At 38.7% G+C, this 17660-nt stretch overlaps 1 protein-coding gene across 7 annotated transcripts in view; it reads right to left on the bottom strand.

Annotated features, from left to right (window-relative positions):
- LOC136847847 (homeotic protein ultrabithorax-like) overlaps positions 1-4947 on the bottom strand; it is a 1187590-nt gene extending 1182643 nt beyond the window's left edge. For all 7 annotated transcript variants that reach the window (XR_010855864.1, XR_010855863.1, XM_067119823.1 and 4 more), the window contains exon 1: positions 4593-4947. Coding sequence is in view for 5 of the 7 variants with exons in the window: in XM_067119823.1 (XP_066975924.1) it covers positions 4593-4616 (24 nt within the window). In the remaining 2 variants the exon portion in view is untranslated. The remainder of the gene's footprint in view (positions 1-4592) is intronic.
- Between the last annotated feature and the right edge of the window lie 12713 nt (positions 4948-17660).

The following is a 17660-nucleotide window of genomic DNA, read 5'->3' as shown; positions in this document are numbered from 1 at the left end:
ATAAGGAAATCGAGTCGACAACCTGCTCTAATACCTTTCCCTTTCCGCGGGCCTTGCGGTATCGAAAACGCGCGGGCGCCACCGATCGACACTCATTCGGTTTTCGAAAACCAAAACAATCTTTGCGGCGTTGGCATACGTACGATATCACTTTGGCGGCTTGACTATTCGATACAGATTACCCACCTACCCTACTACCCCTTCGCTCGAGGCCGTAAACTAGGGCGAACTTTCTTTCTCTCCTCTACTCTATGGAGACAAAGATGTTATGATCGCCGTCCTTCCCGCCGAATTGTAACACGGGGATTTAGTTGTTTTTCCCCCAAAAGTTTCTTTAAAAATAAATAAATCTTATTGCTACGTTGCGGTAATTAGAGAAGATTTAGGGTGGAATTTTGTTTGGCAACATTACTCCGGTCTAGTCCCACCCCCTATCTCTTCCCCCCCCATAACTCCCCCATCCACTCCTACTACCACCGATATAACCAACCATTCCCTTAACCACCACCCTTCCACTCCCCATACACCAATCCCCATCCCAGGCTCCTGCAATATATTTCCTCTTTTCTCTCATCCCCTACACACACACACACACACTCCTTCCTCTCTCTCTCTCTCTCTCTCTCTCTCTCTCTCTCTCTCTCTCTCTCTCTCTCTCAGGGCATTACCATTTCATATCTAATTTAACTTACTTATTTCTTATTACAATAGAACTGGGGATACATCACTCAAATATATTCCTTAATCATTTTTCACTTTCATAATTCTCTATGGATACTTTCATTCTCATTCCTTTATTAAAATTCAACTCATTTATCATCCATCGAGTTACTTCACTTTCATTTGAAATGAATGTACCTCCATCATTTCTCCTTTTTCCCAGAATTTCTCCTAACGTTCCTTTAATTCCACCCTACGACCTACAAAACATTCCACAGGCCCCCCCCCCCCAAATCCAGCCCTTCCAACATTTCCACCCCCTGACAACTTCTTGGCACTCGTTGGCAGAGTAAAAACCGCCCACTCTCCCACCCTATACCACCCAACTCCTACCCACGCCCCATTTTCCACAATTCCTCTCCTTGGGTTGTCTGGCACCGCGCCCACGAACCTAAGCATCACTAAGAGATCTTTGTCTTCCAGGGAATAAAATGTAATTTTTTTTTACAATTTGTAACTAATGCGATGCATTTCCCTCAATAGGCATCAGTTCGTTCATAAAGAAAAAAAAACTAAATAAAAAATGCTGAGAGGAAACCGTACGTGTAAAAACTTGATTCACCCCCTATCACATATCGGAATGCGCGAACTCATTCGACCGCATAGAATACATATAAATCCCTCCTCTACCCTTCTGCCACCCATCGCCAACCTCAACCCCCCAACCAACCCCCCTTTCCCAGTTCCACCTTTCCTACGGAATCGTTCGCCTCAGCCATTAATGTTTTCGTCAGATCGTCTACAGATCCATTAGAGGCCATAGGATATATATCCCCCTCTCCTCTTTCTCTCTCTCTCTCTCTCTTTTCTTCAAGGTAGATTATGGCAGCAGAGCTCTCTCTCATTTTACGACCTATTATCATACTCTTTTTCTACCTTCCTGACAGACTCTCTTTCTACCCTACTCCCAGTGCTCCACGCTTTTCCATGTGGGCCATTATAGTCTGTATATAGAGGCAAATAATTCACACAATTTGGTCGCAAGCTACACCTTTCCTCGATCGCATCAACCTCTACCCTATATCTCCTCCCTTTCGCTGCCTCACTGAGGAGTCCAGCTGTCTCTGAGGTAAGGGATAATCCAGAGGAAGGTACATAACACACACATATTGTACACACACACATACACACAAAAGCAGAGATCGCCTCGAATGAAGTTACAAGTACCTATTAATTTGCCTCACAAACAACAGCACCATGAGGAAAATACATAAATACAGGACACACGCACATACACTACACCCATACACACATACACTTACACACAAAAAGCAGAGATCACCTAGAATGAAGTTCCACGTACCTATTAATTTTACTCAAAAACAACAACACCAACATGAGGAAAATACATAACACACACACATACACACATAAACACACACACACACACACAAAACTAAGTTCACCTCGACTGAAATTCAAAGTACCTACTAATTTAACTCGCAAAACCCAGCAGCAACAAGTAATTTCATTTTTTCCCAAAAGCAAGACTGAAAGAGAGAGAGAGAGAGAGAGAGAGTTCACTGGAAAATGCAGGCAATGGACATCAGCAGCCGTAAAGCATTTCCGGAGCTTGGCCCCCAAGCAGATAAAGCGTTTCCGACTGGCAAACCACTGTCATGCGCTTTCAATGTGGCGTTGTAATATTACCTTGCGGCAAATTTATGGCGGAGATAGATATACGCTGTATATCCCGTTAATCCCCCGGGCTTTCCCTTCGTTTTCTTCCGGTCCTGCTGTGTGTGTGTGTGTGTGTGTGTGTGACTTCCCACTTTCTGTGTTACTCTGTATGTAATGCACAGTCCCACTGGAGGACGCCATTACGGCTTACAGATTTCACGATCAATTGCCAATTAAATTACTACATTTGAGCGGGATGTACTGTTTTCTTGTATTCAAGAAAGATCGTAGAATTGTCTCTTCCTATTCACAAAGCGAGGTCATGAATATTAATAAACATAAGTTTATTTTTCTTGGCATTTGTAGCTGAGATAAATTTTTACGCATAATTATTAAATCTGAGCAGACACTTAACAGTTTTTTGTCTCCATTTTAAAAATGATTTCAAATTCCATTTGACCTTTTTTCTGTGCAAATGCTTTATTCTATAAAGTATTCAAAGAAGTATTCAAAGTGGGGAATATTTCTATCTTTCAAATTATTGTGATTACTTCTCTAAAATATGTCAGTTTTAAGGCCGCGCGTTTACCGATAAAACAACACAAACCACACACAATTATATATATATATATATATATATATATATATATATATATATATATATATATATATATATATATATATATATATATATAATCACTTTCACATACTGAATTGGCATCGCTCTACTTCTTTTATTGTTTTTTTCTTAGTTCAGAATTCTGAGCCATTAATCGCATTCTCTTCTTCCTCGCCTCCTAGGCTAGTGTCCCCTTCCTCCCGAATGCTGCTACTTCTTCTTTCTCTCTCAGAATTCTCTTCCTTCGCTTCTTCCCTTCCTCTTAAGTCATTCAGTTCACATTATGGCTCCTTTTTTTGTCCTTTTCTGGCCCCCACTAATATGTGCGCCGTTTATCGATCTCTCTCTCTCTCTCTCTCTCTCTCTCTCTCTCTCTCTCTCTACCAACACACAGACATACACGTTCTCTCTGTCTCTATCTCTCTACAAACAGACATTCATGTTCCTCTCTGTCTCTCTCTCTCTCTCTCTCTCTCTCTCTCTCTCTCTCTCTCTCTCTCTCTCTCTCTCTCCACCACCAACACAGATATTTATGTTCTCATGTTCTCTCTCTCTTTCTCTCTCTCTCTCCACTAAAACACAGGCATTTAAGCTCTCTCTCTCTCTCTCTCTCTCTCTCTCTCTCTCTCTCTCTCTCTGAAATAATATCACACCTCAACTTCTGATGTTAAAAAAATGTATATCGCTTTACTATGTTTGCAACATTTCTCGGGGAAAATTCATAATGTGCATTCCATTAACACAAACATAGGCAACGATGCTAAATAAAAAAAAAATAAGAGTGTCAATTCCCTGGGTGACGGGGTCAAGAGTGTACCCCATTTTAGGGGTATTAGCCCCGGTGAGATATAAACGAGAAGTCTTAGAAGATACCTTCATAAATGTGCCACTGGCAATATATGGGGAAACTAAAGTGACTTCGAAGGGGAGATCAATATATGGATGGTAACCTTTACAAACAAATTTCTAAAGTAGACTTCCTGCTCAGGATTATTCTCTCTCTCTCTCTCTCTCTCTCTCTCTCTCTCTCTCTCTCTCTCTCTTCATACCAACACACAGACATACACGTGCTCTCTGGCTCTATCTCTCTACAAAACAGACATTCATCTTTCTCTCTCTCTCTCTCTCTCTCTCTCTCTCTCTCTCTCTCTCTCTCTCTCTCTCTCTCCACCAACACACAGACATACGCGTACTCTCTGGCTCTATCTCTCTACAAACAGACATTCATGTTCTCTCTCTCTCTCTCTTTCTCTCTCTCCACCAACACACATATATTCATGTTCTCTCTCTCTCTCTCTCTCTCTCTCTCTCTCTCTCTCTCTCTCTCTCTCCCCATCAGCAATACAGGCCCTTTCACAAATATTTTTCTTATTCCAGAGCAAAAGTTAACGCCTTTCCTTTGATCTCCCGAGACAAATGTAAACATAATATATATATATTCAGCAATACTACAAAAAAAAAAAAAATCTATTCATGCTCCAACAGGTAAAAGCTCCGGGTTAACTCCATCACTAAATACAAAAATAAAAAACCCAAAATTCTAGCTAGAAAAAATGACATCAAGAGCAAAGATAAAATCCAGAAGAGATAAGAAGAAAGATAAGAACATCGTTCCAACTTGGAAGTAGCTTACCTCCTTGTTCTCCCAGTCAGTCATTTTGGTTCTCTCCCCCTCTCTCTCTCTCTCTCTCTTTCTCTCTCTCTCTCTCTCAGTGCTGACGACAGGAGTTAGAGAAGACAGCTAGTAGCAGTACTGTCACAAGTAGTAGTAGTGGTTAAGTAGAGGTAGCAGAGGTGGGTAGTAGTAGTGGTAGGAGTGTAGTGTACCTGAACCGGTTCTCTCTGTCTTCTTTTCTTCCCAGTTTTTGCCGAAGAGAAGGACGCAATTCTCAGTCCACAAACCAGTTGGTCCTCCTCCCCATACAAACCGCCTGGCTTGTGTACGCAACCGGGTCTACTACTTTCCACAGGCGCTAAGACACGGTGGAGACCCTGCGGTGAGAAAGAGGTCTAGTGGTATTATTGCTTTACAAAAAAAAAAAAAAAAAAAAAAAGTAAAACAAAAGAATTAAATGAAAAAAAGAAAAGAAGTACTTCGGATAACTACCTTTCTTCGCAATTTTAAAAACATCAGTTGGCCTTGTTTGTAAGGTAATATTGCTTAAAAAAAATAAATAAATAAAATAAAATAAAATAAAAGGGAAAAAGTACTCCTACCTTTCTTATCAGTCTTAAAAAAAATCAGTTGGCCTTGTTTATAAGGTAATGACAAGTCAAATTAAGAAAAAAAAAAATGCTCTAGATTTCCTTCAGCTTTAATTAACAAAAAAGAAAAATGTTAAACCTTCTACGGTTTGTTACTTAGTGAATCTTTCTGAAACAGCTACAAAAAAAAGTACTCTAGAAGTACTCTACCTTTCTTCTCATTCTTAAAAAAATCAGCTGGTCTTTTGTATAAAGTAATGCCATGTCAAATTAAGAAAAAAATGCTCTAAATTTCCTTCAGCTATCATTTGTCAGGCAGTGAATCTTATAGAAATGAAAGAGGAAAAAATACTAGAAATAAATATTCTGTCTCCTATCAATACTGACAGGAGACAGAAAAAAGTATTCTTTCACAATTGCTTAATGCCTTTATAAATAATTTCTTTCCTGGAACCTTGAATCTTTCTACGGTTTGTCAGGCAATGAATCTTATTGAAAAGAAAGAGGAAAAAATATACTAAAATCAAAATTTTTACGATACACACCAAATATTAGCATTTTCTCCCTTGTCAATACTGACGTGAGAGAAAAAAAACTTAGTATTTCATAATTAGCATAATCTACTACAAGTGACATTCTTGGAACAAGCCAAAAAGCCACTGATTTGACCATCAACATTCCATGGGATCGAGTGTCATAATCTTCAAGTTCCTGAACTTGAAACCGGCTATAAGATAAAAACATTTTCTAGTTGCACAAAAATAAAAACTATTCCACTGACGAAAAAAGAAATTACTTAATATACAGAACAAAATTACCAGTAAAAAACTTCAGTTTGCAACAGGTTACACTGGCAAAAAAAATAATCGGATTTTACAGTATAAATAAAGAAAATTCTATATATATTCATATATCATTTCCGCGGGTATTTCAGACTGAGAACATATTTAGAACATCAAAGTATCTTAGAGCTACTGTAATATAACAGTTTAGATAAAGGTCTACAACTCTGAATCATTCCATGAACTAATTGATTGTGGACTGAACACATGAACATAATTATCTTCTCCATTGAAGCAAATATGATCGAGGAAAACGCAAGCTTTGAAAATAATGCGTTTCAATGAATTTTTAAAAAATGCGTTTCACTTAATCTGTATGAAAAAAAATTTGTTATTTCATTCAATAAACATGACAATAAAGCATGTGGTCTTTAAATTTCAAGTTGTACTTGAAATGAAACCTTACCCAGATAACAGTCACTAACTAAATTTTGTTTGAAAAATATGACTTGAGAGGGGGATCTTAGTCTTGGTATATTCAGTATTGTTTGGAATTGAAATTTATCTCTGCAGAATTCACTTAAAACTATATGTAAGGAAGCTGACCTAATTCATCTAAAAAAAAAAAAAAACAGTGAGATGCCAAATTCTCCAAATATTTCTGTAACAACATCATACCAATTCATTCATGCAAATATGAATAATAATATGTTGCTATAAACAAGTAAATATTAATGACAAAAAATACGTATATGGTTATAATGGTTAAAATAGAAAAGAATTGGTTTTTTTTGTTCTTATCTCAAGTCACCATAGGAAAAACCAACCGCGATCAGCCCCGGTCTTATCTAACCATCATCATCACCACCATAGCCGGCAACTATCATTACAATCACTATCAGGCCGCCACCATCAAGCTAAGTCAGCTGACAAAGGAACCAGGGCAGCGGGAGGGGGAGGGGTGGGGTTTGGTTGGGGGGGATGACAGTGACCCCCACCACCCATTATCTCCATCTCTCGGCAGCGATTGATCGCTTCTCAAGCAATAATTCTCATCTTGCTCCTTTACACCTATGATTTAGCGGTCCCTATTCTTCACCTTTATCTTCTCGTAACTCTTTCCTTTCTCCTCCGTCTCTCTCTCTCTCTCTCTCTCTCTCTCTCTCTCTCTCTCGGGGGTGAGGGGTGAGGCTTTTACTTCAAACTTTATCTGGCACTTTCTGTGCTATCATTCCGTGAGACCCTTCCTTCCCCCCCCCCTCCTTCTCCTTCCTATCCCAGCCTCCTACCCTACCTTGCTCCCCTCCCCCCCTGTCCTCCATCGTGGTGGCAACCCCTCCCTCCCCTTCCCCCTATCTCAACCTACCAACAAACTCCTGTCAACAAAGTACGCACTTCTCTTTGATCTCTCCTTTCTTTTTTTTATTCTCTCTCTCTTCTCTCTCTCTCTCTCTCTCTCTCTTCTCTTCTTCTTCTTCTTCTTCTTTTATGACAACAGTATAGATGATTTCAGCTCCTCCTTAATTTTCAAGGCTGTTGATCCAGAAGTATTCAACAAGGAATAATAGGTTAAATGTTCGTCGCTTACTAACAAGAATATATGCATATGGATATGTATGTATGTATGTATATATATATATATATATATATATATATATATATATATATATATATATATATATATATATATATATATATATACATTGTATATATTATATGTATATATATATATATATATATATATATATATATATATATATATATATATATATATATATATATATATATATATATATATACGCGCATGAGGTTCACGATCAGAAACTTCCTATCCTCTACAATATACGCAAAAGTCAGAAAGCAAAGGAATTTACGCCTGTATAATCAACCTTTAATATCACTTCAAAGAAACGAAGTCACTGTAAGTAGCCCCGATTTAGCGCGTACGTAAGTGCGTACATATCCGATATCGAGGCCTTCCACTGACCTAGATTACGCTTTTTTCGTAGCCTAGTCTCTTCTCCCCGAATAAGATGGTCTGGACCATAGCCAACTTAGGCCTGCTAATTAAATCTACTACGGCCTCCTGACGTGTCAGGTCCGTGCGCGCGTGTTCTTGTATGGGATGCGTACGCGACGACGGAATTAAAAAAAAAAGAAAAAATCGGAATCCGTAAAATAGGAAGAAATAGGAACAAGCAGGAAAACATCTTACCAATCTGCGGCAATATTTCCCATTTTCTCTCTCGGCCAGAGTTACGTCCTTCTCCATTTTCTTCGTAAGGCGCCGTAAATCAGCGGTTCTTTTGTCCCTGTGGGCCATAAGTCTCGGTGCCGCATGCGTCATCTTTACCTCCTCCTAACTTTCTCTCCCCACTTTCCTGCCGCACTAACTCTGCCTCTCTTACAGTGAAATTCCTTAGTCCGACCTCTGCTTATAGCGAACGTTAATATCGCACGTATATTATAGGAAACTTATTCGTAGCGAGGGGAGTTACGGCGTTCGTACCGGGGGTTACGACCGGCTCCGGTCGCCGCGAACCCCGATTCTGGGCTCTAAGCGCCCCGGCCGCAGAGTAAAGAGTGCGTTGGAGCGGCTCTCCTTTTTATTTTAATTTTGTTTTCAGTCTGTTAATGAAATCTGACCACTATTAGCGGGTGGCGCGAAGGCTTAGAATGCTTTATCGCCGGCGCTTCTTTCCTTGAGGCTTGCGGTGTCCAGGCTATAAAGTTCGCATTATATAGTTTTAATGGAGCCAAAACATAAATCTCCCGCAAGTAATGGCGACCAATATTAGTTTTCCTTTTCTTTCCGTATTACGCTATCTTTCGCTCTTACGGGAGCTGTTTGTCCGCCCCCCCCCTCCACCCTCCTCCCCCTTGGAAAACAACCGAACGGCTCGTGTCCCTCAAAAATGTCTGCAACGTTCAACGTTCGAATGCGAGTTTCCCCTCGCACAACGTTTCGTCGGTGGAATAAGAACGAACGCTGGGGTGGGGAGGGAGAAGGGGTATGAGGTGGGGTGGGGATGGGGAGGGAGAAGGGTAAGAAGTAGGGGTGAGGGGTGGGGGGAGGTGCTCCTCTGCATCACTAGACAGAGTTATTAAAATAAGCATTTGGATGAAAACAAACCTGGTTTGCTGTGTGTATGAGATACCACATGAACTACATTTCCCAAAAGTAAGCCACTTATAAAATACACAAAACAATAAACTGCTCCTGCTCCATTTTTCTCTTTATCACTCTTTCAAAGAGAGAAAGAGAGAAAATAGGGCCGTGCTGACTCATCATTAATGCTTCTGACTTAGATGAAACTGGAACTTATACTCAAATACATTTGAAATTAATAAAAAAATATTTTAACTAAAAAACAGGTTTCTTGACCCTCAGCACTGTACGAAATGGAATCTCTCTCTCTCTCTCTCTCTCTCTCTCTCTCTCTCTCTCTCTCTCTCTCTGCATCCATTCGGCCCCGGATTAAAGGGAAGGAACCCGCGTCCGAACACTGAACCGGGTGAAATCAGGAACTGCTGTACCTGGTTGTCAGTCAAATGTTGCGGGTTTAACCGTGGGATGGGGACTGGGGGCTGGTAATGTAGAAAGAGAAAGAAAGAATGAGAGAATGAAAATGACAGGTTTTGAAATCAGCTCTGGAGAGTTATTTACACTCTGCAACTATGAATGCTCCTGAAAGCCACGTTTGTTAGGAGCCTATGATTCTGTGGGAAAATAGTTTCTTATCACATCTTTAATATTTTAATGCACAAATCTTGGAGCTGACTACTTTATCTGTCCAGCCTACGAGTCAGTTGAATTACGAAGAAGTCCGAAAATAAGTTCAGTCTTTCAGCATATTTATTCAGTCTTCGATTTTCTCAATATATCATAATTCCCGATCCTATAAAAAATTTAAAGAAGATAATACAAGCATTTTTTTTACACTGTATCCATAAAGAAGAAATAATGAAGCAAATACACAGAATTACGTAAAAAGAAAATAAAATACAGTATCAAACAATTAAGGAACCCCAATATCCAAGCAGCGTAAGAAGGCGAATTAACAAACATAACAAACAATTGTAACTAGAACTTGTGTACTCAAGATGTCTACTTGTTAAATTTAACCAAACCTTACCAAATGTACATGACAACAACTGAGTACCTATCACAAATAACTAAGACTTGAGTAATTGAGAAATCTGTCGGTTAAAATCAACATAACTTCACGCAATTTATTTACTTAAACAACTTCGTAAGGTTGTGTTCATTTCAACATAAGGTAATGTTGATTTTAACATAAGGTTATGTCAGTTTCAAGATTCTGCATTTCTTGTCGATTACTTACATAAAACAATAAGTAGGTAATTATAATAAAAAATGCAAAAATAAAATTATAAGTATAACGTCACAAAGCATGCAGAGGTGCACGCAGAGCTTAATGTAGGCTGACATGTGAAGGTAACGTAAACCGGTTTGCTCGCTCGACATCAATTATCAAATTCCATCGGAAGCGTATCTTCAAAGAACGGAATGCATCTTTAGCAACTTGAAGACCCATTTTCCTCGAATTTGATCTCTCTCTCTCTCTCTCTCTCTCTCTCTCTGTGAATAAGTGATTTATGATTGTGGAGACTACCTCCGGCTATTTCTCTATGTCACCTGATATTTGTTTTTTTTCGGATTTAACTCTCTCTCTCTCTCTCTCTCTCTCTCTCTCTCTCTCTCTCTCTCTCTCTCTCTCTCTGAGGAACTGACTTAGGACTGTGAAATTTAGCTCATGCTACAACTCTGTCACCTAGTATTTGCTTTATTTCTTTTTTTCCACGCGTTTAACCTATTTAACCTTTCTCTCTCTCTCTCTCTCTCTCTCTCTCTCTCTCTCTCTCTCTCTCTCTGAATAACTGATTTATGATTGTGACGTCTAGCTTCTGCTCTTTCTGTCACCTAATATTACGTTTATTCCTTTTTTTTCGTATTTAACCTCTTCTTCTCTTTCTCTCTCTCTCTCTCTCTCTCTGTGAATAAGTGATTTATGATTGTGGAGGCTACCTTCGACTATTTCTGTATGTTACCTAGTATTTGCTTTATTTCTTTTTTTCCACGCATTTAACCTATTTAACCTCTCTCTCTCTCTCTCTCTCTCTCTCTCTCTCTCTCTGAATAAGTGATTTATATTGAAGTCTAGCTCCTTCTGTTTCTCTGTCACCTATCATCTGGTTTATATCTTTTTTCCTCGTATTTAACTCTCTCTGTCTCTCTCTCTCTCTCTCTCTCTCTCTCTCTCTCTCTCTGAATAACTGATTTATGATTGTGAAGTCTAGTTTCTTCTACTTCTGCCAGCTAATATTAGGTTTATTTCTTGTTTCCAAATATTTAACCTCACTCTCTCTCTCTCTCTCTCTCTCTCTCTCTCTGTGAAAAACTTGTTTATGTTTGTGATACATACTTCATCGCCCTTCACAAAGAACTGCCGTAATACTTTTATTCATTTTTACACAAAATCCATACAAATATATTGACTCTGTCCGAGTGTATAACAGTTCTTAAGAATTAATTATTCACGGCAACAACAATGAAGACATAATTATATGATAACAAACGGTCATAACGAAAATTTGATGATAATTACGTCAAATGATGCTGATTTTAGGCAACTGAATATATTAAATGTTTATTCCACCGGAGACTATACTGCTACTAGCTATAACTACCGCTATTATCACCATTAAAACCATTATTTTAATCTGTATTAATCTTATATTTTTGCAGACGACACCTAAGGTTCACCTGGGATGAAGGTATATATATATATATATATATATATATATATATATATATATATATATATATATATATATATATATATATATATATATATATATATATATATATATATATATATATATATATATATATATATATATATATATATATATATATATATATATATATATATATATATATATATATATATATATATATATATATATATATATATCCTTTAGCATCAAGACGACTCGGACACTGCTCTTTTGCTGTAGAAGGTAAATATGATTTTATGATTCAATTATGATAGTAGAAGGCTAACCTACAATAAGCAGATCTGTGCGCACGATAACTCTCGTGTGTGTGTGTGTGTGTGCGTGTGTGAGAAGCCACAACTCATGAATCAAAGCGAATTACTTTTGCAATTTCGGCACACATCACAGTAACCTTCTGCACCCACCCCCCATCCCCAACCACCCTTCTTCCCCACCTTTCCCTCCCCAAACTCCTCTTTCACGGACGTATCTCTGATGAATCTCTTTGGGCAGACCATAAATTTGAGCCGAGAAATTACAATAATTCTTCCTTTGGAATTCCATCCAATTCGCTGCCGTCTTCGACCTCCGTTTCTCTTCTCTTGCATTGCTTCTCCTCCTTCTTCTCCTTCTCGCGACGTTCTATTTGCATTCATCTAGATTTGAAATGGGATCTATCAGGTCCTCCAGTTAATTTCAACATTCGAGTCACTAGATGCAACGTCTTAATTTTAGTGATGACTGCAGTTTGAGCTTCGGCGAAGCTACAACTGACTCTTGGCAGCCATATTTACCTATCAGTTTTAATTCTCATTCAGCTGAATATAAATAAGTACGCACTATTATTAAAGTAATGAATTCTGTATAGGTTTCAGCAGGGTTTCAAAGTACTGTAATCCTAAAAACCAAGGAGTAACTTTGTTCTGCAATCATTTTCAAAGAGGAATAAAGAAAAGAAGGAAAAATAAACGTACGTAGGACTTACAAACCATACTTCTAAGTAACTTTGCATTCCGTTAAGCAATTAGAATGGCAACACATGATGATACTCAGCAATACTTCTAAATAACTGATTACTCTCAAAGGAACTTTTCTCTCTAAAGAACAACTGAAAGAACAAATTTCAGCAGCGGCTGACGAGCCGATATATACCGCCAACAAAAGACCGAGTACTGGAACGCAACATGAGAATTCTTAGCATCACCAAAATATAATACTCGTCGTGTACAGCCAGTGAATACAAAACAGCAAATGGTTCATGCTTATTGTTTATGTACACAGATGAATTAAAAATATTTATATGGATCTACTGCTGCAATGAAACCAGTAATCTACGGACGAAGATTGTAATTAAGCCTATTTTAATTAAATCTCTCGGTCAGTGAACTCTTCTTATCGCTAGAATTTTTTCCTTCAACTCCAATATCTTCGTATGAGAACAGGATCGAGAGAGACAATTTAGCCATATATCTTTGCTTTCCTTCTTTCTGATAAATAATTGCATTACAAGGCTTCATTTAGTACTTCGATAAAACTATTATTCCTCTAGATTTCCCACTAAATCTTCAATAAATGTCATCGAATAGTTTTAGTTTTCTTTAAAAGAAAACTATTGTCCTGGCTTTGTCTGTCCGTCTGCACTTTATTCTGTCCGCACTTTTTTCTCCCCGCACTTTTTCTGTCCGCCCTCAGATCTTAAAAACTACTGAGGCTAGAGGGCTGCAAATTGGTATGTTGATCAACCACCCTCTAATCATCAAACATACCACACTGCAGCCCTCTAGTCTCAAGTTTTTATTTTATTTAAGGTTAAACTTATCCATAATCGTGCCTCTGGAACCGCAATAACACAGGCCACCACGACCGGCTGAGACGTTCATGGGCCGCGTATCATACAGCATTATACCGAGACCACCGGAAGATGGATCTATTTTCGGTGGCCTTGATTATACGCTGTACAGAAAACGCTTCTTCGGCGCATTTTTTTTATTTTTTTAGTTTTTGATTTCCATGATTCAACTACTCACCCCTGGCACAGGTCAACATTCAAACAAGGTTGTTAAGAGAACCAAGTACCAGTCAGTAACCCTGAATCTTTCTAACCCTTCCCTTACATCATAAACATACGAAATTCATAATGACCAAAACAAAGATTTTCATTTTATTCCCTCACGTACCCCTCCTCCTCCCCTTCCTCTTTCTCCCCCCTCCCTCCCTCCTTCCCCCTCCATGGACCTCCTTCATCCTCCCCGGATGCTGTTTTATCTCCCAGCTGCTCCTTCCCACCACTTTCCAATTTCTCATGCCCAAACTTCTTACACCTAATTCATCACATTTCCAATCTCCTACTTTACCCTCACCTTCTCTCATTTTCTGCTTTTCCATTACTCTATCGACATCTCTCGTGATTTGTTTGGGCCGGCCCTCCGAGTAAGCATTTTGGTCCGGCAGTTAGCGACCTTCGTAGGGGACTTGCTTCGGCAGAGGCCGAGACAGCCCCGTCTTTAATTAAGTATGCCGAAATACCCGGCTATCCTCGATAAATAGTCCCTTCTGTCGCCTGTACTTGGAATTAGCTATAACTAATGAAATTTGAGCTATTTCGATTCAGAACGACTCGACTTTTGTACTTATAAAGTTGGAGTTATGTATGACGACGAATGAAGTGTAATTATTACATAGACATTATTTATGCGCTGGCAATGGCAAGGGCACAAATTCAGTCACAGCCGTTGAAAAATGATTAATATACTGTAAAAAAAAAATCTTCGAACACCAACCACTTCTTTGTGATAGACAAAAAAATATATATATATATATATATATATATATATATATATATATATATATATATATATATATATATATATAAATTGTGATTTTCTGTATTTTGTTATGGTGTTATCATTACGATCATTTCAAATCTGTCATTTCACACACTTGAAATTTGTTGTTTACTTCATTTTTATTCACAGCCAACGCTGCCTACTTCTGATATGTTACTAAAGCATCTGGGATACTAAACCCCAAAACTTTACAACAAGAAACGTCTAAACTTTCCTGCATGTAAAAGTATGCATACTAAACTGTATGAAAAACACATGCTACAAATAAGGACTAAGGCCCCCTAACCATTAAAATAAGCTGTATGGGGGAGAGAGAGAGAGAGGGGTGCAAAGATTTAGGAAGTAATTGCCTGAACGATGTAAGTGAACAAGCAGTTTTTTACGCTGTTGAAGGCTTTAAGTCTTGGGTAAGTTATCTCACTTGAAGTAGATGCTTTATACTGACAAAAAAAAAAAAACATAAAACATGAGAGAAGAATTTCAGTACAATAAGAGCCATCATGGCGTTTCCATCATTCATCTCCTTCTGACTGGTCCTCCCCTTTGTTCACCCTCATCTCCTCCTACGAGGACTTTAGCCCTATCGGCTTTCTCCCCCTTCCGTCGTCCCTGCTTCCGTATGCAGAGGGCGTCTTGGCAAGCCCCCTTCGGCCTCTTGGCCACCCCCCCCCTCGAGATTCTCACATACATTCATCGCTTTTGGATTTTCCTTCATTTCACAGGAAACCCCTCCTGGCTCTTTAACCCTTACTCCTTATCCACCCCCCCACACCTTCCTCGTCGTTTGTCTACCCTGGATCTTAGATTACAGTCTCTACCCCCTTCCCAAACAAGAGGCCTTTTTAGCTCAAAAGATTGTTCCTTTATATATGAAAGATTCAACTTCATTAATCATTTTTCCTTCGAAAGTTACTTCGTCCATTTGGGCATACTCTGTCCACATTGTTCCAGCTTTCTCAGATTTTATTTGGGCCCCAGCGACGCTTATTATTAAACAAACTTTCTAAATCTTAATGTATTTTTCTGGTTAAAACACCATCATCTACTTGTTCTATCGTCTATCGAGTTTCTATCTTAAACCGTCTCTTTTGTTATTATAAACGTGCGAGAATGGCAAACAACAAAGGTGAAATAACATCCCTTTGCAGCACCCCACTACTTACAGTAAATTTACCCGGTAAGACCTCATCAACATTAATTTGACACCTAATTCGTCCATGGATAATTTTAATTAGCTTTACATAATTACCGGAAATGCCATGCCACAGTGCGCAACGCCTTTCGTAATATTGGCCTGTAGATGCTTCCAAGTTCCTTTTCGTAATCAACGAGAGCCATCTGGGGGGAGATGCGCAAATTCCATACACTTGCACAATACGTATTAACAAAAATAATTGATCTGAGCAACTCCTGTTTTTTTTCTAAAACCAGTTTTTTCTCCAGTCTATTGAGAATAAGCATACTGAGTATTTACTGTACATTGCAATTGTGATCAGGTGTTGCAATAAAGGCGAAAGCTCAGAGTTTACGATCTTTCCTTTCACATTTTCCTGCGAGCGCTTCTTATTACAATGGAAGTAACTACAATGCCTCTATAGTTACCATACTCACTCAGGTCAGCCTTATTTTTTGGTACCTTATCTACGATTTCCCATTCCCATTCATCTGGCTTTTTACTTCATGCCATATTCTGAAAAACAGTCTCGTTAGTTTATTTCACTTTCTGTTAGTATCATTTATACCAGCTACTGGGCTGGGTACGATTTCCTAGAGCTAGCAGTTGGTCGACTGTGGTAGAACACGACCAAGATGGAAACGGGTTGGGGAGGCTAGTGACCTCATCTCTAAAGATGGGCTGAAAACCGGAAGTATGGCACCTTCCGGGGTCACAGCCCATTCATGGAAAAGGGTCAGGGGGGGAAATATATCAATAAATTTCTCCTTGAAGCATATGGTTCCACAATGTGTTCGACATACAGTATTAAATCGAACTGAATATAGAATTTAGGCCAAAGACCAAGCACTGGGACCTATCAGGTCATTCAGCGCTGAAACGGAAATAGACAGTAAAAGGTTTGAAAGGTGTAACATGAGGAAAACTCGCAGTTGCACTATGAATCAGTTGTTAGGAGAGGGTGGTAAGCAAGATGGAAGAAAGAGAATATGAAAGGGGGTAGAGTAAAAGGAATGAAAGGGGCATTTCATGTCAACAACAGAGTCAGTGATTAAAGCGCATTTGGGAACTGAACCTAGACCTCTCTATGGTATACCAAGCGTACTAACCTCAAGGCTACAGTGTTATTTCTACAGACACCGCAATAACATGAATTTCCCAATACTGGAGAAGCCCCTTAAAGTTCATTTCCCTTAATGACAAACTGTTTCATTTGTGAATGAAGTCAAGTTATGCCAAGAATGGTTTCTTTACTGACACGCAAATACATGTAAAACACTTGAGAAATAACATATGTCAACAGAGAAGAAATTACGTGAATCTTATTTAAATGGAACACAAAATAATTATCTGGAAATATCTCCCGAGGTTTTATTTGCCACAATAGATAATTGAATAACTTACAAATGAAACAACTGTTTCTGATCTACTGCCTTATTATTTTTATGAAAAATTCGCTGAAAACATTAAGAGACATCCTCCCCCTAAAAAAAATGCCTGCAAGTTAAACGAAACAATAAGTCAACAAATTAAACCAAAAGATGTTGGAATAACACCCCACTTTAGTGACAGAACTCAAAGAACAAAGCATATAACAAAGAACTCCATATTCTTGGTGTTATGAACAAGGAGGAATTATCAAAATCTGTTAACAAATTGGTGATTATTTAAGTGATTTAGTTTACATTCACTAAAGCTACATTTGAAAGTAATACTCTAGGCCCAAACAACAAAACGCAGCGAACGTTACGTTCCTTCCCCAAAACGAGAACACGCACGAATCTCCACGGGCTTGGTAATTGGCCACAGACACAGACACGAACCGAGCGACAGAGCGACCCACGGAACCGAGCTACCAGACCATCAAGTAAACACACCGAGACCGAGCTTTA

The sequence above is a fragment of the Macrobrachium rosenbergii genome, chromosome 17 (genome assembly GCF_040412425.1).
Source record: "Macrobrachium rosenbergii isolate ZJJX-2024 chromosome 17, ASM4041242v1, whole genome shotgun sequence".
NCBI lineage: Eukaryota > Metazoa > Arthropoda > Malacostraca > Decapoda > Palaemonidae > Macrobrachium > Macrobrachium rosenbergii.
This window is presented reverse-complemented; position numbering and strand designations above follow the sequence as displayed.